The 23,261-nt window shown below is 39.0% G+C and overlaps 1 protein-coding gene across 1 annotated transcript in view; it reads right to left on the bottom strand.

Annotated features, from left to right (window-relative positions):
* Nucleotides 1-22,895, bottom strand: part of LOC112561557 (ankyrin repeat domain-containing protein 17-like) — a 32,205-nt gene extending 9,310 nt beyond the window's left edge. Inside the window, 20 exon segments of the mRNA XM_025234119.1 lie at nucleotides 815-1,028; nucleotides 1,319-1,668; nucleotides 1,772-2,020; nucleotides 2,351-2,461; nucleotides 2,814-3,004; nucleotides 4,477-4,573; nucleotides 5,512-5,627; nucleotides 5,630-5,672; nucleotides 5,980-6,107; nucleotides 6,310-6,397; nucleotides 7,305-7,414; nucleotides 7,657-7,848; nucleotides 8,201-8,390; nucleotides 11,762-11,904; nucleotides 13,610-13,843; nucleotides 14,340-14,487; nucleotides 14,797-14,932; nucleotides 15,407-15,560; nucleotides 18,457-18,616; nucleotides 22,579-22,895. Coding sequence (XP_025089904.1) covers nucleotides 815-1,028; nucleotides 1,319-1,668; nucleotides 1,772-2,020; nucleotides 2,351-2,461; nucleotides 2,814-3,004; nucleotides 4,477-4,573; nucleotides 5,512-5,627; nucleotides 5,630-5,672; nucleotides 5,980-6,107; nucleotides 6,310-6,397; nucleotides 7,305-7,414; nucleotides 7,657-7,848; nucleotides 8,201-8,390; nucleotides 11,762-11,904; nucleotides 13,610-13,843; nucleotides 14,340-14,487; nucleotides 14,797-14,932; nucleotides 15,407-15,560; nucleotides 18,457-18,616; nucleotides 22,579-22,758 — 3,234 coding nt within the window. The 5' untranslated portion in view covers nucleotides 22,759-22,895.
* Nucleotides 22,896-23,261: the final 366 nt, after the last annotated feature.

Genomic DNA, 23,261 nt, shown 5'->3' with positions numbered 1-23,261 from the left:
TCAGCTATACAATTTTCTAGCTAGTCAAAGTTTCTTAAGTTTAAATTTAGCACAATGAGACTGTATCTTGATACAGTTATCCCATATGTTAAATGCTTCTATCAAAAATATATCTTTTACTCGATTCTTTTTTAAACTAAGTACCTAGCCAGGCTATCCGGGTTGCCTGGATTTATTTCTGCTGCAATTCTTCTAGATGTGATTTACTGACTTATTTGTATTAAGTTTGTGTAAAAATAGTGAAAACAGTAAACACCTTTGTTTGTTTGACAGGACATAATTAGAGCACATTTTGAATAGGATTCATGACTTACTCCCTCTCCATTTCTTTCCCTTGTACTCTCTCATTAAACTATCATTTCCATATCTGCTCTGTGTAGTACAACTGCAATTTTTATCTGTGAAATTTTTTTTTTCTATTTGGAACCACTGGCAACTTCACAGAATGCTAAACAATAAACAATATTGAGGCAAGATACAACAATTAAACAGCCTATGTTCCCAGAGAAGAAAAAAATATTCTTGAAGAATTTGATGAAAACCAGACATAATAATTAAAGTTAGCACTACTTAATGGACTGTGGACACATCCTTTCATACCTTATACTCGAAATGTTATATGACAGCAACAGAGAAAACATTTGGTACACATAGCTATAATGGTGCATGCAAATATTGCAGTGAACTGGATGACTGCAAATTTAAATGAGTCTTTTTTTATATAAAAAAAAAACCCAGCAAGTAAATTTCTATTCAATCATAGATGTGCACAAACACACATCCAAGCAAAAGATGACTGGCTGAAATGACTGACCTGAGGCAACAACTGGTGCAATGGTTGTTGGAATGGGCCCAAAGGAGCCTGAATAACTTGCTGAGAAATCATGTGATGAAGAAGCTGGTCCTGTGTAAGTGGGGGAGTGCAAGTTGTTGCATGTGTTGCTGAGGCTGCTGTTGTGCCAGGGCTGCCAGCTGCTGCTGCTGGAGAGCTTCCGCACTCATTGCCACTCCCTCCTGAAAATGTGATCCTGTGGCAGAAATAACAAAGCTACAACATTAAGACATGGTTAAGAACACGTTTTTTTATTCATACCCTTTACCTTCTTTAATGGTCAACAAGGTTAGATATAGACTGCAAGCACACAGTTACTTTCAGCATGATAAAACTATACCTTCATGCTACAGCTTTCAGTTTCCCTAAATCATCAGTTTCCCTAAAATTTATTTGCCACAGTTACAACTGGCACATGACAATTGTTCACATCCAACGCAATAAGTGATCTTACCTCCCATGTGTTCAGGCTGGAAGGCAAGAGACATAGGAGGAGAGGAAAGAGGCTGAGGGGAGAGTGGCAACTGCTGCTGAGGTGGAGGGGGTGGGAGAGGAGGCTGTTGTTGCTGGCTGAGGACTTGCTGTTGCTGCTGAATCTGCTGAGACTTGCTTCGCTGCACCTTGCCACTGCTGTTCCGCTTGTTGGAGGTCTTTACACCTATACCCCCTCCATTCCCACATGGGAGGTTGCTTCCTTGAGAAGTGCCCCCTCCTCCAGCTGCAGCTTGCTGCGCCTGCTGTTGGGATGGGGAGATGAGGGTTCCCATGGTGGAGGAGGGGGTTGAGACAGGCAGCTGTGGGGGCAGCACAAGCTGAGGGGATGATGTGGCTGGGTGCTGAATATATGCATCAGGGTATGCAGTATGCGGCATCAGTGAGTGGGCAGCAGCAGCAAGCTCACCACTACTCAATAGTTTTGGCAGTTGCACCACCAAGTCACTCAAGGGAGAGTCCACTGTTGGCGGCCCAGTAAGACACAATGGACTCAGCTAGGCCTGGCTGCATGCTGCTGCTGCTGCTTCGGGAGGGTGCTGCACAGGCTAGATTTACTTCCATGGCTTTCTTTGTCTCCTCAGCCTGACGTACAGCTGCAGGAATAGCAGCTGAAGCAGAACGAGCCTTCAGAAGTTGCTGCTGCTGTTCTAACTGTTGCTGAGCCTGGGCCTTCTCTTGAAGTTCTTTCTCCACCTAGAAATTTTCCCACATGGTCCAAACATAAATTGTACTTTAAAATTATACATCATTTTAAAAAACTACACTTATTAAGGTGATATAGTATTCTTATCTGATCTCTAAATTTTGTATATCAACATTTAGTTTATCCTTCAGCTGAGACAAAAACTTTCATTCTGTTAATAACAATGCATAACATTTTATGTACCTCTTTTATAAAAGAAATAATCTGATTATGCTCTACATGTATTTATACTACAATACTGCTATCAAAAGTAAATGCTTTGGTTTGAAAATCTCTTTGAGTTAGTGCCACAATAAAGACTATCAAATGACCATGATCACCTTCTGAAGCTCTTCCAAAATCTGCTGCTTTCTCTGGATTTGTTCTTCGCGACTGCTAGCACTTGGTGCCAGAAGTTCCTTTGCCATGATGTTGTTGATGATTGCCTCCACCTACAAGATAAATACACATAAAAACAGAAACATTGCTTATACACAGTTTTATGGGGGAAAAAGACAATTTTTTTATGTAAGTAAACACATGCGTGTTCTAACAAAAGCACTTTTACTGTTGTCAACTGACCTTCATATCACTAAAACTCTTGAAATGGTGCAGTACTAAGTGCTACTAATGTGGCCCTATGCTCCACTGGGGGTGATTAGGAACAAGAACAAGAAGTGCTAGTAAAGAAACTACTGAAATATTATTGCCATGGTGAGGAACCTGTTGAAATTTTGATAATATCCAAATTCTCTCTCTTGACTGAAACAACAGTAAGTAATCAGGATTCACACTACTTCTCACCTTTTCTGTGGCCTTTTCATCAGAAAAGTCTGCCAGCATCGCTCCTTCATGACTCAGCTGCTGAAGGCTGTCCCCCATGACACTAATAGACTTTGGCCCACCTCCTTTCCCTTCCACGCCCGTTGCCCCATTCACTATACGCTTGCTTGCTGCTTTGACTGCGCTTGCTCTTAAGGATTCCTGGCTCTTGCCTAGAACAAAAATATTTGTTGGGAAATTGTCCACAGAAAAAAGTTAAATGCATCACCCTGCCACATTCTACAAAATACATGGTATTGTATTATCTTTATATTACAATTTTAACATTTTTGCAAGAATCTAAAAGTTAAAATATCTGCAAAATGCATCAGTTTTTAACTTCTTGGCCGGTCACTAAATACCCCTTTTGACAATTCAAATAAGAGAATGCTTCGGAATGCACATAAATTTATGAACATATGTGTTAGGATAAATGACACCAACTATGCCTTCATTTGCCTCAAGATGAATAAAAATATTTGTTTAGTGAGGTTTGTAAAAAAAATCTAAGCCAGTCTTTGGTTTTCGTGTTACCATAAAACGATTCCTTTGCTGATTACATTGTAAAATCCAAATTTGGGATGGTTGTTTATCTTGGATGATTATGGTCAAGTCCAAGGACCATAGGAGATGGCACTTATTTTTTCGACATGCACATACTAGACTGGTTTATGTAACCCATCATAATTCACAAGGTAAAATTCTATTCTAATCATTAGTTTGATGTTACTGACCAACTGTCAAGTGATTCCACTCAAGCATGTGTCAGTGACGAGTAGCTTCTAGCTATAACATGGCACAACATAATAATTATTAGTGGTAATAGTAGTACACAACTGTTCAGCACAACACTGCTTTCTTTTATTTCCAACATTCGCAAAAATTTAATCACTTCCATGCATGCACTTTGGTTTAATCTGCATACTATTTATTCTAGCTATGGACTGTTGAATCAGTTCATCAGCTTCCACTGGTACCCCATCACGTTATGAAAAAATGCAAAAACAGCTGATAGCTGGTTTGAAGCCTGTGTGATAGTAAGGCAATATGATGAAAAGGTCTCTGCCACACCCTCAATTCAAAGTCTGCAGGATTGTTCTCTTGCTCAAATGCCAGAGCATCTTTGAGTGACAATTAGTTATCTGACATCCTGGTCAAGTCGTTCAACTACTTAACTCCCTGCTGGTGAATGTGCTTATAGCCTGAAATAGCTCATACCATTTGATTTTAGTTTTTCAGTTTTTCAGATCATGTCCTTTCTACTCTTGGACAAGTCTGCACAACTGAGAAAATACTTTTGCTTGTTATTTTACTCTCTTGGGCCTTGGCTAATGTCCAAGTCTAGCTCTGATAGGTAAAAAGTGGTAGTTATCCTCCCTAACAAGCTGTGCCTTTGCTGAGATGGTTTCCAAACTAAAGCCAGCCAACTGTTAATGTTGATAACAGTAATGCTGATAATGTTTATTTTTCTGTCCTCTAAAAAACAAATGCTGCCCAGATACTTAAGCTCTGATGTTTAGGTGACATGCCACTGACGTTGACATCCAAAGTGTTTGGTGTTCTTTTTATCAACCCTGTTCATTGCATGGGTGAAACATGTAAGTAGTCAATCTTAACATTCTTAATGCCATTAATTGAGACTCACCCTGAGCAGTAGATCCAAAGTTATGTGAACCAGGCAGCTGAGAGTCAGGCTCGCTGGGTGGAACAATGTTGGCCAGTCCCTGCACCGGAACTCGAGGCTACAAAAAGAGACCTCAAACCTCTGAAGGTTATGTTGTTACAAATCACAACAGTAAACGGTGACAAGACACAAGGACATCTTTTATACTTACATTCTTGCAATTCCTTATCTAAGAAGCCAAAATAAATGATTAGAACTTCATGCTAATGAAAGTATATTTCATCCCCATAAAAGCACATTTGTGGGAGGACAACTTTTTGGCAGACTTTAACAAAACAGTGGCTGCCAGTGATCTCTTCCTTTACAAACAAAATGTCTACTTTATGTCGTCACAGTATAAACATTTCTCCAAAAGATATATATATATAGGTCTGAGACGAAAGAATGAATCAGTGCAGAAAAAAAAACCCCCAAGGGGGCTGTAAGGTAAATGCAAGGTTTAAGCCCATAATGTGGTAATGAGCACAGAGTAGTATTCTCAAAACCCGAGCTAATAGTTTAAAGTCAAATACTGCAAAAACTGTGAGTTGGTGTAACCTGAAAATTCAAAATGATGTTCCCTTGTAACTCCTAATCTATTTTCATGAACTGGAACTGGAGCAATCGGTAATAGTGGCATGAACAAGCAGTGGTGCAAGATATGACACAATGTCTTAGACCAGTGGTTCTTAACCGGGGTTCTATCGAACCCTAGGGGTTCGGTGAGTCGCTCTCAGGAGTTCGGTGAAGCCTCTGCCACGGAGGTTAAGACAATTCGTCATCACAATTCGTGATGACACTAAAGAAGGGTTCGGTGAATGTGCATATGAAACTTGTGGGTTCAGTACCTCAAACAAGGTTAAGAACCACTGTCTTAGACACTGGAGAGTTGGAGGTACAGTTACCAGACAACTATGACGGGTCATATGTAGCTATGCATGTCACCGGCAGTGCAAAGCCAGTTCGTCAGTACTGTGTTAAAATAGTACTACAATAAAGTGTGAAGATATTACCCACCTCATCCACAGCACCACCAGCAGCTAAGTTCATGTGTGTCAGGTCGGTGTGGGCTAAATCAACGGAAGAGGTGAGCAACAATCGATTAGGCCATTCCAGCAGCAACTTTACAACTGTGCATGACCTCCCTTAGATGCCTCAATGATCATCGTGGAACCATCCTGCAAGCGTATCACTAAGACATCACATGCTCCAAAAACAAAACACTACAGAAATGTTAACATGATCTAATGTATAGATAAGATAATGAATTCTTCAACACAACTTTATTACAGCCAAAGGTAAAAAAGTATTTCACAACTTATTAAATTCCTTCATGATTTTTTTTTTAAACATCTTCATTGAAGATTTATATATGGGATAGACGTAACAGCCAATCTAACCTACAAAACAGCCAAGAGAATTGTGATGGTTGATTTACTTTTTTTTTTTAAATGTTGTCTTTATTGCAAGAATTGTTTAACTTACCTTTAGCCTATGAGAGATATCTGCCCCATTTGCCAGAAGCAACTCTACAACTGACAGATGGCCTCCAGCACAAGCTAAGGACAGCACTGTATGATCATTGGTTGATGTTGCCCGGTTCACATCAGCTCCTGCAATATTGATAACAAGGGTTAAAAGCTGTCAGACTGACAAAAAGCAAAAATGCAAGTCTGTGTTTTAACAACCTATCTTAATAAATCTTAAGAGCCAAGAAATGGCTCATGTACTGGGCACAGGTACTCAGGTAGAACTTACTGAGATATCAGTCACATCTCTAAGGATATAATTGAAATGCTAAATGCTCTGGCGTACCTTTACTGATAAGAAACTGTACAGTGCACATATGTCCAGCACGTGCTGCTTTCATCAAAGGTGTCCTTCCCCCTTCAGAATCATGCTCCTGGGCACATAAAACAAATCAACACTGACTAACTACGTACGAAGAAATGAAGTAGCACTGTTACTACAAAAACAAAGGGAGAACATGTATTCAGTTACAAATTTGAAAACATAATTCAAGTGGTCTGTACCTCTAGCAATAGCAAAATGGCTGAAATCAGGTGATTTATTCCAACTCAGCTACAATTTGGTGGGAGCAAATATTTCCAAAGTTGCAAAATTGAAATGCAGTAAATACACAGTGAAATAAAATTAGTATTGGGAAATACCACAGACTGAAATGACATTGCAGCAAAAAGCAAGTAACAACTATTCCTGACCAGTTTTATGCATCAACTTTTAAGCTTGAAATATGATTTTAATCACCTGTACTTCAATGCATTAACAAAAATCTTAAGATAGCATTAAAATTTTGTAGTTTTATTTAGAAATGCATAACTTCATGGAAGTGGGGAGATGGGGTACCATGTCTGATTGCTTATATCTCCTATACCTCTTAAGATAATGAAAATGTATGTTAGAACATCCTTATATATCCTAGACCTCTTGAGATGATGAGAAGTTGTTAAAACAATCTTTACATCATCTGTTTCTACTTTACAAAAACCCCAAGAGTTTTAGTATATGATTTATTAGTTTCTATTTTACAAAAACCTAATGAGTTTTGGTAAATGACTTATAATAATGAATATGTAACTTTGTTCTTAAAATACTTGTATATTTTTGGATGAAAACTCTATTCATAATTTTTCTCGTAAGTACTCAAAATCATTTTTAGCTATTTATATAGGGATTGATCACTCCATAATAATAGAAATCCATTAAAGAAAGATATTCAAAAAAGATTTTAATTTTTGGAGAATCCTCCTGACTTTGAGAGAGAAAAAAAACGATGTCATACAACATACCAGCACTGCTCCATGCTCCAAAAGAACCTCTGCTACATCTGTGTGGCCATTTTCACATGCATAGGTCAAAGCAGTGTCACAAGTGCCAGTCTGGGCATGCACATTAGCCCCTGAAAATGTCCAATTTTAGGTTTTTTTTCCTATAGCCATATGTCTTTTTCTTAAATCTACTTTTTACAGAAACACTTTCAATAAAGGAACTAGACAAAGTCACAGAAAATGCAAAATGACACAATGATACAATGGTGAAAGATTTTGGTCAGCAATATAAAAGTATTGTTTACAAATGCTTTCAAACAAAGAAACAGAGAAAAAGGCATAAAACAAAAGCTACAACAAAATCTTCACCAACCTGCACCCAACAGGTACCGAACAAGGTCCAAGTGTCCTTCTTGAGCAGCTTCCATCAAAGGTGTGGAACACCCCAGCTCAATATCTGCACCTGCCTTAATGAGGAAATCAGCTACCTCCAAAAACCCACCACAGCATGCTAAAGTCAGAGCTGTTTCTTGAGTCTCTTCAGTCTGTGCATTAATGTCTGCACCTGTGTAAGACATGAAAGATATAGGGTGGAGTTTTGTAAGACCTGAAAGACTTGCATGAAAAAAATGTCCTAACCTCAAAAATATAAAGGAATCTCTGAAAAAGGGAAGGTAGGGTATAACTGTTTAAATGTTAAATTGAAATATACACAACTGGCACATACCCATATACATGTACACAATCCATTCTTTTACTTTTGATGATCCTATATATTAACATCTGCAATGGCAGGGATAAGGAATCTATGCCTACATAATGTACATATACTTGTAGATGCTGTACTGATAGTCATACTACAACACAAAACATTATTCGTAAATCTGTACAATGTTTGGATACTCTTTCATTCATACCATGTGACAACAAAAGTGCAACCATTTCTTCATGGCCTTCACGAGCAGCCTCCATAAGTGGGGTGTAGCCCTCGTCATTCACTTCTTCTATGTTGGCACCACGCTCTATAAGCAGGTTAGCCAACTCTACATGACCCCCACATGCTGCTAGAGTTAATGGAGACTCAAAACTGTCTGCTGGCATGTTCACCTGCAACACAGAGAACATGACAAATGATTAAGAAGCTTGCCCACTATAAATATTAACTACTTGCAGACAACACCAGTGGAGTAAAATTATGTTGTTACCTCCTGAATATGTTCTTGTTGGCAATAAATAGATGTCAAAACCAAAGTAATACTTTTATTTAGCAACTTGCCTAAATCAAGCGCTTAAGTATTAAAGGGAAAAACAAGAGAAATGGGAAGCAGCGATTAAATGCTAGATCCCGATGTTTAGAAATCATGTCTAATCAAAATTGTGGCTTGCAAATGAATCACTTACTTAAAGTCATGACTAAAGAGCAGCACTGAGCTGATTCATGAAAGATACCATGTTTGCACATTCTTTAGAGAAAGCAGACTGACTCTAATGCGTGACATAGATGTACCCATTGGACAAGAAAAGTGTCAAGCAATGTTGGAGCAGTTTTCAGGGTGGGGAGGGGGGGACCACCTATTTGACATGACATACATTGCAATACTGTCAGCCGTTTTACACACCATCCAGCACAACCTTGATTTAAAATGTAATGGAAGTACCTGTTTCAGTGTACACCAGTTACAATACTTGTAATCTTCAGAAAGGCACAGCTTATGAGGACGTAAACAGACTTGTCTGCATCCTACCTTTGAGAAACCAAGGTGCATGGGAAGTGCTGTTAAGGATCTGTAAAAATTCGACTGTGTTTAACTGATCTCAACACAAGTGACACTGAAGGAAGGTCACTCAGTATTGCAATGGAACTCTTATATTCTTCACTCAGCGATTGTTGGCCTAACTACTCCAGAAATATTGCCATGCTGAAACATGTAGTAGCTGCAATGAAACTGTCTGTAACATTATTCCCAGGCACAAATTTTTCAGTGTACTCAACTTCCCATCACCGTGCTGTGTGTGGTTCATAATTTAATTCCCTTATCTCTAAATCCATGACTCCAATGTTTGAAACTCCCACACAGGAGACTGACAGCCAGCTCTGGCATGCCACAGTTCAGTCACTCCACAAACACAACATAAAGGCCTACCTATGTTTGTCGCGATCTCCTGGGGAAGAGCCCGTGGAGATGGTAGAGGTTGTGATTCCGTCCTTCGGTCTATCACACTCTCGATACCTCTACCAAATCACGTCGACATTTACCGCGTGCCCTCACACTAAATTGCTTATCAATTAACACTTTTAATTAGCTCGGGCCCCCAGCACGCATACCCCAATGAACAACTCAAGGCAATTTAGTGTATAAAAGAAAGTTATTAATCATCGAGAGGATTATACAAGTTACATCAATGATACAGTTTCAAATATAACTATATGGTCGTTATTCTAGGGTGTCCCGTTATCCTAATCCTAGTCTAGGTAACATGAGCCACGATTCACTAATCTTAATCAACTACACACTGCACACCACACGCCACTTATCTTACACACAAGTCTCTAGTCACTTGAGGGCCCCTCCGATGTTGACGTCCGAGAATCCGTTGATGATGCTCCGTCGGTCGTAGCTGACTCCCTCGCAAGCGCTGAGACTCTGGCACCACCACGTGCCACCACGTGTCTGTCTCACGTCCCTTAGGCCGGACTGCTGTCTCAAGCTTAACAGCGCCTAACAGGACCGACACTTATCTGCCAACTTTGCCCCTACTGTTTGCGACCAAACAGATGCTGGAGATGAAGTGTCGTACACTCTGCGACAGAGCGGGTCTTCCACACCTCTGAGTCGGTTGTGCTGCAGTTGTCACGATTCCCAGACGAACTCACAGCAGAGAATCTGAACAGCCTTGAACAGATTTCGGCTACAACCTTCCTCCTCGAGTGCTGGTGCGGAAAGACCACGAGGCTTGACCGATCACCCTACTAAATCCTCATCTGCGAGGATCATCCTCTCTCGTGATTGGTCAACATACTCTCAGTCTTACCTTCAACCATTCTGTTAACTAGCTACAACCAATCATACGTAGCTAACACATGATAGACAGGTGGTCACTCTGGCTTATTCCAGCCCCAAACTACACCCCCTCTTTACCCCCTCTCACTAGCAATGCGATCGGCGACTCCGGCGCCGTCTAGTCTGGCTTCCTATTCACTACCTGTGTCCAGCGGGTGACACTACAGGTACCGCTATTGTCCTGCTTCAGGTGTACCGCGGACTTCTATAATTAACGGGCATAGGCTGACAATGCTCTCCCTTCCTCTGAGAGATCCCCTGTACCGACACTACCATCCCGCATTCCAACCTGACCGTGGTCTATGTCCGTCATGATGTAAGCGGTCCGCGGTCACGGGCCTACTGATTCCAGGGGAGAATGGCGAGACTTCCTGGCCCTTTGTCCACCCGACGGTCCAGTGCCGCCAAAGGCCGGCTATTCGTCTCGACATACCCCACCGCAACACACCCTACAATTACCCGTTCGACCTTCTGACAGTCTGCTTACCAGTGCGTCCGCCTGTTTCGTGGAGGGAACAGAAGTGAGACACCAACACTATAGCCCTATACTAGTTATCACATGACAATGTTTCAGACAGGACAGCTAAACAATCATTTTCCAACCTCAAATTATGACTGGACATGATTCAGAAAGTCAGATCTATCACTTAAACCCATCTTACCATTTCCCTAAACTTTGTGTCATTACTCTTCATGCTTAATGATATACTTTGCAACTATCATATATATATATGTTATATAACTGATTGCAAGCTACAAATGTCCATTAGATAGCCCTTGGTGCCTCAAATTTGCAAAGATTGACAACGATATTCCACTCTAATATTTGTTTAAATATGGCAATGTATGTGCATTAAGAATAAAAGAAAATCAGCTTAACCATTTGTTTCTTATGTATTTTACAGATGTAAAATGTGTTGATACAGAGAGAAGCCAGGCATTTGAAAAAACATACCTGAGGAGGCTGCTCCAAATCTCATACAGATAACATAAAACCAATGACTTTGTATAAAGCATGATTGCCATGCTCATAGGAAACCAGGAATGTCTACTCTGTCTAGAGGCATAAGCTAGTCTGGTTTGGTCACGTGACATGGCATGAGCCTTTGTCAATGATTGTCCTTGGAGGGTGGTGAATGTCGTTGTGGTGGCCAGAGAAAAAAAAAAAAAAAACTAGATTACAAATGTGAAGGAGTAGACAGGTCATCCTGTGCAGGACCTGCTCACACACCCAAAACTGCCATGTGAGGCAGGTTTTGGCAGCTGCTATGTCTATCCATATGCTCATCCCAATGACCAATACCAGTCAAGAGAAGAAATGACTGATGACTTATGAATTTTAAAAGCAATCAGATATGAATTAAGAAAACTAATGGAAATAACATACTTTTGTAGCATGCAAACATAAAGCCTAACCTGAGCTCCACTATCCAGAAGTAAGCGGGCAACTTCCACATGGCCATCCATAGATGCTTCCATTAGTGCTGTATGCATTTCATCTGTCTTGTGCTCCTGATCAGCTCCAGCTTCCAGTAGGAACTTCACCATCTCCAGGTGACCTAAAGTGCCACAAGAGACTGCTATTTTTATTGGGTTCAAAATACAATGAAACAATTTAAGATAACAGCAAGCTCCAAGAAAGATTTATACACAAAATATACTGAAAAATTACTGGTAGGTGTGCATTTTTGAAGGAACTTGGGGGAAGGAGGAGGGGTGGGAGTTTTTTTAATTTTACTTACTCTTATGCAAGTATTTAGCATGAATGTTGACCTATGTGGCCTCTAGTCTTGATGCTATTGCTATGATCACACCAAATTTGATCTTGCAAAAAAAATCTAAAAATCTAAAATGTCTGAATGTACAGTCAGGCCTCAGGATATGAGTGTCTCCCCATATGAGCAAAAACTTCTCAGGAAGTTTGCCTTGGTATTTAAGCATTCACTCAGTGATGCTGTGGTGCTTCCAGACACTACATCCGGCTCTGTGTGTGCATTGTTCGATTGTAGCGGAAGCATCTTTGAGTCCATTTGCGCTTTTTAGTGGGTTTTTTGCTTTGTTTTTTTGTTGTTGTTGTGGCTTACATGCAGAAGCTTTGTAACCCACAATGTCAACCAAGAAGATGGTTGCTAAAGATAATGCTGCCAAGAGGAAATAGGATACAATTTCCATAGAATTGAAGATCACATGAAAACATAAGCATGGTCTATGTGAGCCTGATCTCGCCAAGTTCATCATCAACGATCTGGAGAAAATTACTCTCCTATAAAATCAGTTATTTTTAGCATTGTGTTGGATAAGGGATATGACTGATGATGTGTTTATGACTGTCACATGATGCTACTTGTAGACCAGAACAGTGTAGAAAGTGTTGATGTTGTAGATCTGGTGCTTGATCTTTAAGCTTTTTACCAGCAGTCATAGCTGGTTTTAACAGACTGTGCTTCTGTATAGCTGGCACTGCTGCAGGAAGATCTCTTCACTTTATTGAAAGTCCAAGACTTGCTAGTACTATATAAAAAACTGGATAATAATCCTTTTGAAATGTCTTGAGCAAATTCTGTGTACTGTGTGGGGATGAAATTCACACAGCAGGTTTAGGAATTCCTAAATGAGTACATACTCTATCTGAGTGTCGGATGACATTTAGCAACAGCACATTACATCCTGATCTGTTTTCTTTTATTGAGGATTGTATCTTTTCTCTTTGAATTCAGCTATGCAGACGGCACTATTTTTAGAAATATTTCCCTTTTGTTACTTCCCGTTTTCTCAACAAATCCAGGCGTGCTTAAGAAAAAAATATTAACATAAAAATCTCTCATGCCCCTTTGTCATAAAATACCGCCAGAATGTTTTTGTGATCATGTTATGTTTTATTTCCACAATTTTTGCCAAGCACTCATGTAGTCCTTTAATTCTGCGTAATATACTATGTGGATCTATTTTTATATTATTTTTGGGATTATTTATTGAACGGATTAATTTGATTTCCATTATTTTAAATGGGAAAATGTCCTTTAATTCTGTGTAATATACTATGTGGATCTATTTTATATTATTTTTGGGGTGTGGAATGGATTAATTTGATTTTCATTATTTTAAATGGGAAAATAAGTTACGAGATAGAATTTTTTCATGATATGGGCTATGTTTTGGAACGAATTAAATTTATAACCTGAGACATGACTGTACATGGCTCATTATACATTATAATCTGTATAACTCAACAAATTGAAAACAAAGAGGAAAAACCTGACATACCTTTGTAGCAGGCTAATGTAAGAGCACTCTCTTTGAACTCGTTGGAATGAGTATTAATTCCTGCACCAGCTTCTAGCAGTAGCCTTGCAACTTCAACATATCCAGCACTGGCTGCCTCCATGAGTGGCGTATGGCCATTCTCATTGTGCACTTCCACGGATGCTCCAGATGTAATCAACTCTTTCACAACTTCTACATGTCCTCCGCAGGCAGCAGAATGGAGAGGGGTGTTGCCTACATAAACAAGAAAATAGCACATTTGCATTTACTATCACATTAGTGCATGTGCACGGATTCACAGCCACCAATCAAGATAACAAAATGACTCAAAACGAAGAATGTGTTGATTTGTGTTGCTGAATATTTGTGCACGTGGACCTTTCGTGCGATTTGAAAGGTGCTCTTTAAGACGTCTCTTCACCAGTGCCTTGTTATTGACAGATTGTCGTAGCTACCAGTGGATTTAAGTTAACAATTGTGAAAACTGCTGTTCTCCTGTGTATGCTTGTTTATGTTTTTATGTGTATTAGTAAAAGAAACGTCCCAACCTGGAAGTGATCTCGTGTTTTTCGTTAAAGAATGCGCAAGTCCGACGTCAGGTCGTGACACTGCACTACAATTATCTTCACATCTATGTGGTTATATTCTAAGGACATTGGCATATCACCCAATTTTTCATCTGGTGTATGCGCCTATTACTATTTTTTTTTTTAAACTTAAAAAGACTAACCAGCAGAAGATTGCGCATTCACATCTGCCCCATGCAGAATCAGCAGCCGGACAATTTCCAGATAACCCCCACTTGCTGCTTCCATCAAAGGAGTGCAGTCACCCTTGATGCCGCGATCCTCCACATTTGCATTCATTGCCAGTAATACCTGTTGACATTCAATATTTCATGTGTACATTGAATCACGAGATCTTTCGCTTTCTTGGCTTCAGTAAATTTTCTTTATTTTTATCGGTTAACATCTAAGCACTATTACAAATTTTTTTTAAAGTGGCAAGTTTTATTGAAACATAAATTTCTCACACCAACTTTTTATCATCTTTGAAGATCATTTTTCAATGCAAACAGAGGATAAACAGATGGTGGTGAAAGGTGGGAGAAAGGAATATGTTCTTCAAAAAATATTTAATGTAAATCATAATCACACAAATTTGAACCTATGCTGTTGCTATCTCACCTGGGCAAGTTCATAGTACCCTGCAGAGCAAGCCAAGGAGAGGAGGCTTTCCCCTTCTTCAGTAGTATCTGGCACACTGCCACTTTCATATAGCTTGCGCACAGTGCCTACATCACGCTCCGTCAAAGTCTGAGCCCTTTCACAACAGAAAAATCTGAAAATTAATGGATTACCAACACAGTGGTCACTGAACAATCTGACCTTGTTATAGCATTGTATAAATAACCAGTTCAGTCAACAATAACATAAACTCTGAACAATCTAATACCATTCTATGCATCATCAAAGCAGACATGCCGATCTAGTACTGTTACTTCTTGCAGCACATTAAACAGGTCTGGACAGCAGTGTATTCCATCTAATGCCAAAAAAACTTGTATTCTTTCACTCAAGAAATCCTACCTACATTTTAATTTTTCAAAACATATAATTTTGAAAGAGGTCATGGCATCAGAACAAATATTGTGTATCAGAAAACTAGACAATCATTTTTAAGTTTCTGCAAACTATAAAAGAGGTTAAATCTGGAACAAACTGCTGTTTTGCTTACTGCTCTGGCTGGCTGATGAATAAGATTTTTTAAATAAAAGGTTATAAAAATGCTAATCACCCCTCTCCCTGAAGCTGACCCTGCTGCTCTGAGCGCATGCAGTTGATAGCCTGTGTTGCCTCATCTAATGCACTGCTCACAGACGATGTTAATGTCCGCAGCACTTCTGGATCAGTTAATGCTTTTCCGTCTTTTGATGACAGTTTGCTGATTCCTGAGAAAAAAGAAATGTGCATACAATATTCTGATACATTTTGATACAAAAGGTTGCCAAAGATCACTAGAGTCTGCAAGTGGAAATCTCTTTAGCAACAATTGATATTTTATCACTAAAAGACGTACAAGTTCCATTGTCTCTGTCAGGCCCTAAACACAATGACACCCTTACTGTTTGCTGCTCCCAATATGCCAGAGAAAAATATCTGTACCTTTAAAATGCTACTTTTCTGGAAAACTAAAATCTCCTCACAGGGTATCAAAAAGCAGGAATATGTAGCATAATTTTAAAAAATATGAACAAAAATAAGAACAAGAATTGATTTGTTGGCTAAGTGACATTGCATTTGGAAAAGAAAGAATATTCAGGCCTTTCCTATATGCATGCTCATGACAAAAGTTCGCCTTTGGCATACAGTCAGATAATTGTTTACATCTTTATTTTTGTTTTCTTGAACCTGAAACTACATCAAAGGATGAATAAAGCATTCTTCTTATTTAGTGATTGTTGTGCTTTATTTTAATAAGATAATCCTCGATCATGGCTCCAAAGAAGATTAAGAGCAATAGTAGTGAGGTAATGACAAGGAAGCGGCCAACAACTTAATTGAAAAAGGAAATGATTTCAAAGTATGAAGGTGGCATGTGTCTGTCGGATATGTGAAGTTGTATTACCGAAGAGTTTAAAGCAGAAGGAACAGACACTGGACAAGATTTTTCCTTTAACCTCAAAGCTACAGAAAAGGGAAGTCACCCCCGATTTTATAATGTCACGCGTGCTCATGGAGGGGGAATCCAAGCAGTAATTCCACCCCTTCCTCCCCACACCTCCATCCACCCACGCCGTCAAAATGGCAAGTTTTCTTATGTTTCAATGCTTTCGTTAATGTTTTTTATGTTTATTTAACTCCATTTATATTGCAGTATAACTGTTCTCATTAAAACAAATACCTATATAGCCGGTAACTTTCAAATATTAGCGAGTCAACAAGGGCTGGGAACCAATTAAATCTATTTCCTCTATTTCTTATGGAAAAAATTGTTTCGGATAACGAACAGCTTTCCAGAACGGATTAAGTTCGTTAACCGAGGTTCCACTGTATATGAATGATAATACTGGATTTAAGTGTGTTGTTTTGTGTTTTGAATATGTGAAAAAGGTAACTGCCAAAATTTCTTTTTAAAAAAGGCTGGTCAAGGGCAGGTCACTATTCACACTACCAAATTTCAAACATTCTGGGTTTGATGAAACTTTTCACCTCACAAATTTCTACAATTTGCACACAAAAAGTGTTAAACTTATTCTTGCAAAAAATTAATGCAATCTGGATTCATGCTGATGGGTGTCACAATATTTTGTCCCAAAATCGCAGAAACTTTGGTCATAGTGAAAACTGTTTTGTCTAGTAGACAATGGAAGTCATGTAAAAAAAAATATATTGTAACACTTATTTTATATCTGCTAAGAATCTTAGAAACACAAACACATTTACAGCAATATATAAATTTTGCTTGCAAATGAAAGACTTTGTTCAATCGTGACCGCCATTAGATTTCACTGACATACTACTTTTTACACGCATAAGAACCAGATGAGCAGTTATCTTTTTAACTATATGTAGAGGGCTGGTAAGTCAGCATTTGTTGTTAGTTTTTGGCGGGTCTGGTGGATGATTGTTTGTTGTTGGCTGGACGTGCTGAGTCATCGTGAAAAGAGGGTACTCGGCAGTGATTAGCTGGGGTTAAAGCTGCTAATTGTCCAGGCCATATGTAAGCATCGCAGTAAGTTTAGCCTTCCAAGAGGTATACAAGGGCAGAGTTGAGATTAAACCAGGGGAGACGCAATAGATCAGAGAGGGACCACAGACATACGACAGAGAAGAGACAGCCCGGACTTTTAGCGCCTCTGGCGATGCGATGATGGAGTTTTATAACGCGCAGTTTCCGTATCACAAAGATACGCTCAATGCGCAGAAATGAATTGATGGATGAAGGACCACAATTGTGAGAGACAATCTGCTGCTTCCAAGCGCATGAATACCACTCACATTACGGCAAGGCAGCCAGCCCTGTAAACAGATGCCACGTGCAGAGAAAGAACAGCGTGCCCGAGACGAGAAATGAACTCCATGGGCAGCCAGCCTTCACTGTATAGGTGACAGGCGCTAACCAATTGCGCCACCGGGGCGCCTTAAATACTGGATTTAAGTGCGATGCAGTCGTGGCCATTGTACAAGCCCATGTATTAAAGGGTCGCATACCTGCTGACTGTTCCTGCCTTTGTTTGAGTGTGTTGGAAGTTTGTTGTCGTCACCACCACAACCCCTACCACTCCGCTACATATATATTAATGGACACTTCATGCCACATATTTTCTATATAGCAAAAAAAAAAAAAAAAGGGAAGAAAACAGAAAAAAAAGCACTGAAATTAATTTTACGACACAAGGCCCATTTTAGGAGTCGAACTTTTGTCAAAGTCTCCTGTACATGCACACTATCCTTCTTTCTCTCTCTTCTGCACTTCCTTTTTATCACAGATGCTGCCCACAGTGACTAGACAGAGGGATTGCCTTAGCAGTATGTGGTGCCCTGGGCAAGTGTCATATGGGGCCAAGAGCCCTAAGTGTAGCAAGAAGAATCTATTGCTCTAGTTGCAACCCCCAAAGGCTGCCACTGCTAGACATGACCCTCACATTGCTGAGTCAACCAAATCATATAAGCGAACAGGAGCAAAAGGACATCTATACCTGACCCCAGAGGGCATGAGACAGTCCAACTTTCATAACCAGCTTAAAAATACTTCACTTGCACATTTTTTTTTATCTCTCTAGCCTGTCAGTGTTCACAGCACCCCTCTACAATGGCAAGAAAATTTTTGACAGCTTTCATTACCAGCAGCCTCCAGAAGTGCCTCTAGACGTGCGTGAGTCTCAGGGTCCACAGTCTGCAATGTCTGCCCTTCCTCGGTCTCTGCTGCCAATAGGAACTTGGCAGGCTCTAGCACACCTTCACTTTCTTCGACATCATTTTCATCCAAAATGAAAGAGTCAACCTGCAATCAAGAATGTGTCACAAATGATCATACAACAGGAGCATATTAACCTAAGGAGGCAATGTCAGATGTGCTCTGTGAGGCATATGCAATTTTAAACTAAAACAATTTTTTTCTCTTCTGCAATCCTTACCACAATCAAGTCGTGCTGAAAGCTCCATTCCAGTTTACAATTACAATCTGGTGTGGTTCTTTGGCAGAGTACAGAGGATACCAAACTTTAAAAATGGGAAATACTGATAAGACAGTACAGCCTTTTACCTGCATTAAATGCCCATCTCAGATGTCATTTAAATGCGTATACATGAGAACATGTACATAAATCCCAACAAAGATTTTGTAATTGTCACAATTCAAAAAAAGCAATAGTATTTTCTGGAATAAGACAGTGGTCCTAAAATATTAAGATTCCTGGTGTGGCCAGGGCCTAAAAACCTTCCATCTTCCAGACAAGATGGCAGCTGTAACAAGCTGTCACCCTAAATCTGAAAACGAACTAAGAATGGCATCATGTACTCAGGTGTGACAGTAAGAAAGTATATAATTGGAAGTGTATTACTGTAGAGTCACTTTTACCAAAAACTGCATCATTCCAGCCATGCTTGCCAGATTTGAATAAACAATAGCTATGACCAACTCCTCCCACACATCGTCCCAACACCAAAAGTCAAATAAACATAGGCCCACAAGACAAATCATCACATGACGTAAGTCGCTATCAGCAACAAATATTGCCAACAGAGCCATACATTATTAATCTTTTTTCAAAAAGTAGGAATTTCAAGGTTGGCCTGTGCAATAACTTTTGATCCTATATCAATATAAAAGAACAGAAACTTCATGGATTGCAGGCCAACGGTGCCTTTTCCCAAAAAGAAAAAAAAGGTGTATATATATATTAATTTTTTTTCCTAGCATACAAAAATACACAACTTTCACAAAATGTGTTATGTGATATTGGACATCTCATATCATACCCTAGGAAATGGAGACAGCTATTTAATAAACGATGCTTTGACAAAGCCACTTCCTAAATTTTTAATGAAGGGCAGTAACACAAAGCATAATTCCAGCATTATCAGTAAGAATACGCTGTCCTTTTGGTTATACAATGGGTGTTGCATCTGTCAGCAGCATATGACATACTGTTTCACTTTAAATAAAGGCACTCTAAAACACTTGTCTCAGTAGCCTTGCCTGATGGGAAATGCACAAACTATACAATTTCTGGAGTAAACTTATCCTTTACCTTTTGTCTAACTGATTTGCATTGCTCTTAACATCAGGCTATCACATTTGACTGGGATCCAAATGTTTAATGTTACCATCCAAGTATGATTTTCATATTCTGTAGTTCTCGAGCAAGATAGCGGAAGTGCTAAAGAAAATATAATCAAATCTAGTATCAGATAATAAATTTGAACAATCTTCACCTTCTTGCTAAATAATGTTTAAAACAAATTTACATTTTTTGTTATGAAAACAGAGTAAATAATACCCTTCAACAACAAATAATTTCATTCAACATGTGTCTCTTACAAAATTTTCAGGAACTACATTATCACAAAAATCTCCACACTTAATGCTTCAACTGGCATCCAAATAAACATGCAGCTGCTGGATAATGGAGGTCAGCCTAAGGATGACATTACTACAAATATAAAAACTCCAAAGGTCACTCTTTGTTTCCTTCCTAGTCTAGGTTACATTCATCTGGTCATTCTTGGTCAAACAAATATCAAATTCAGATAGCATCCATTTCCTGACAGCTAATGCTTTCTCTCCTCAAGTATCTGCCTTCAAAAACAAATGCTTTACCATGAGTAGATCCATCTTTCATATTAACCACCTGTGATTTGTGCAGACATAATAAGCTGCATGTTCACCGTTGCATATAGTCATTCCAGCTGTAGCCCACAATACAGAATTTCTGAGAGCTACCTCCATGTAAAAAGCATTAAATAGTCATAGTCACCTAGCAATTTTCCAAATGTTTTAACAGCAAGCCTGTCAACCGACAAACATATAAAAAAAGATGTCTTACTAAATTTATGATGCAAATAAATTAAATGAAAACATCTGGAACTGGAGAAGGAATATATGTTTTTCTCTGAATATAGCCCATAATGTATCCTTTATTTTTTTTTAAGTCGTCTTTTCCATCATATTCTGAGATGATGTTTACTTTAGTTACACTTGAAGGCCAGATCTTCCATTTGAAATGGTGTCCATTGCTGACTTATCTGTGTAAGGCATAGCCATTCGTCTTAAAAGTACTTTTCTTCTAGCGTGTCAAGCATCAGAGTTTTCTTGCTTGTATCTCTATGTCGTTTGCAAATAAGAAATTGTGGTACAGATGCCAAAGTGGTTCTGTCTCTTCCAGGGAGGAGGATCATCTCAGTGAACCAGGTTCTCAACCTTTGCAGGCAATCGTTTCTAATGTTGTCTCTTCAGTGCCTGTCTCTTTCACAAAGCTTGATCTTTTAAACCTGGCTGAAGGTAGCTGCCTTAGTCTGGCACTTATCAGATGGCCTGTGCTATGCTGTGCTTTTACTTGATGGCGTGTACTAGTGCCTTGTGGTCTCTTCTCTTGTTAAAAAAGAGGGAATTGTTGTTATCCACTCATCTTTTCAAATGGTGTTTTCATGGCTCCAGTGATTATTTTCAATGCTTGGTTCTGAGGTCTATTGGTGTGTCTTGGCTGCTATCATCCAAGCACTTGACTCATAGTCAAGGTGTGGTCTTATAGTTCCTTGATACACAGTTTTGAGGATTTCTCATCTCCATCCCTGCCTCCAATCTGTGCCAGCCATTTTTCTCATACAAATGATTTTAAATACTTTTACTATGAAATATATTACCGAAAGTGAATTATGCTATCCAAGCCCAAAACAGAAATGTAACTTTAATTGACAATAGTCCCATAAAAAGTAGTGCATCAAGCTACAAACTACAGCTGGTGCTAAACTTTATATCTTTTTGTCTTTACTTGCTATAACACCTGTTTTATTTTCATCAAGATGAGGGCAGAGTTGTAAGCTAGACAACACAAGTTTTATCTAAACACTCAAGCAACATGATGAACTGCAAAGCATGCAAGAACATTCTGAGATTTTATTTTCCACAAGCATTCTGACATATCTTGCTGCAAGTGATGATTCAATTACAAACATATCAGCTATCAGACTAACATGCAACCTATTTTTAAATACAGAATGACTAGTAGAAGGCTTGAGCAGAAAGACAGCTTCAGAAAGTTAAGGCATTCCAGTTTAAATTAAGCTAAACTCTATAATCTTATTTCTTGATAAATTCAATCCTAGAGGATGAACAGGAACTTCAGAATGAGCACAATTTTTACTGATATGTGAATGTCTGTTAAGTTTTCTGGGTTAGAAAACATAAGATATCAGTACTAACATTTTTTTCACTTATTAAAGACTACTTTTAAGTTTTAACATTAACATTGATGATGCTCACCTGTAAATGCAAATGGTTCATGTAAATAAGAAACTATGTACATAAAATTACCAGCAGAAATACTAAAAAACACGAATAGACGTAATACTACTGAATATTTTCTGTTATCCAATTTTTACACTCTTGCTAGGTCTCAATATTTCTGTGTCCATTAATGCTTTGTTGCCTTTTCTCGTTGTATTCGTAAACACAAAGAACCGAGCTGCGCCCAAGTATCTCGGTACGCTTCTGGCATGGTCAACATAATCATGAATTTAAATGCAACAGTAATCTGGTCGACAAAAGGCAATATTACACACTAAAATACAAACAAACATTTCAATCTACTGGTCACATGGTGCGGAGGTTACGTACCCACCATTACCCAATAAATTTTATGCACAGCGAACGGTTAAAAAAAGACGTCACGCATACATAATAGCCGATTACATAAAGATCATTCCTTCAAATGCGTTAAAAACACAATCCACATTCATACAAACCTCAGAAGCTTCTTCGTCATCACTTCCAGACATATCCGGACCAAAATTGGACTGTGAAATCGGTATCACTTGCGTTTTCTCCACAGTCTGCGACGATGGTGTCTGGCTACCTTGCTCAATTTCAACCGTTCTTAAGTCACTTGTAACTTGAGCTTTCTCTCGTACAGCATCTTGCATCATCGTGACATCAACGGTGATTTTAAATTTGTCTCTTTTCAGGCGAACAGTTACAGCAGATGGCAAAATATCTTCTATTTTATCATGCTAGTTGCCACCTTGACCGCCATTACAAATGTTCTCGTAATGTCCCGGATGACTAAGTCTGCGCAGGAGCAGACAATCATACGTAGCTTGTATGGCTAAATTATGGACTGGCCAAGATTTTGGATAAAAAGAAACGGATAAAAAGCGTCTATTCTCGACAAGTATGCCAATTCTAGTCATACGTTTTCACTAAATTTGATTATTTCTTTAAAGAAGCTACTGTTTTGGATACTCAAGAAGAGATATCACACATATCAATAATAATCGTCAATAATAAATCCACCATTCCAAGTTTCGATTCACAATGTGACTGCATGGCTAGGTATTAAGTAAAACCTTCACATGCGGGGGAATACTAGGCGTGGAAAGGTCCTATGGATATGGAGTTTCAAATCACAGGACATATGGGAGCACCTCAT

This window comes from Pomacea canaliculata, linkage group LG1 (assembly GCF_003073045.1).
Source record: "Pomacea canaliculata isolate SZHN2017 linkage group LG1, ASM307304v1, whole genome shotgun sequence".
In the NCBI taxonomy this organism is placed as follows: Eukaryota; Metazoa; Mollusca; class Gastropoda; order Architaenioglossa; family Ampullariidae; genus Pomacea; species Pomacea canaliculata.
Note: the sequence above shows the minus strand (reverse complement) of the source record. Positions and strands in the feature narration are given on the sequence as shown.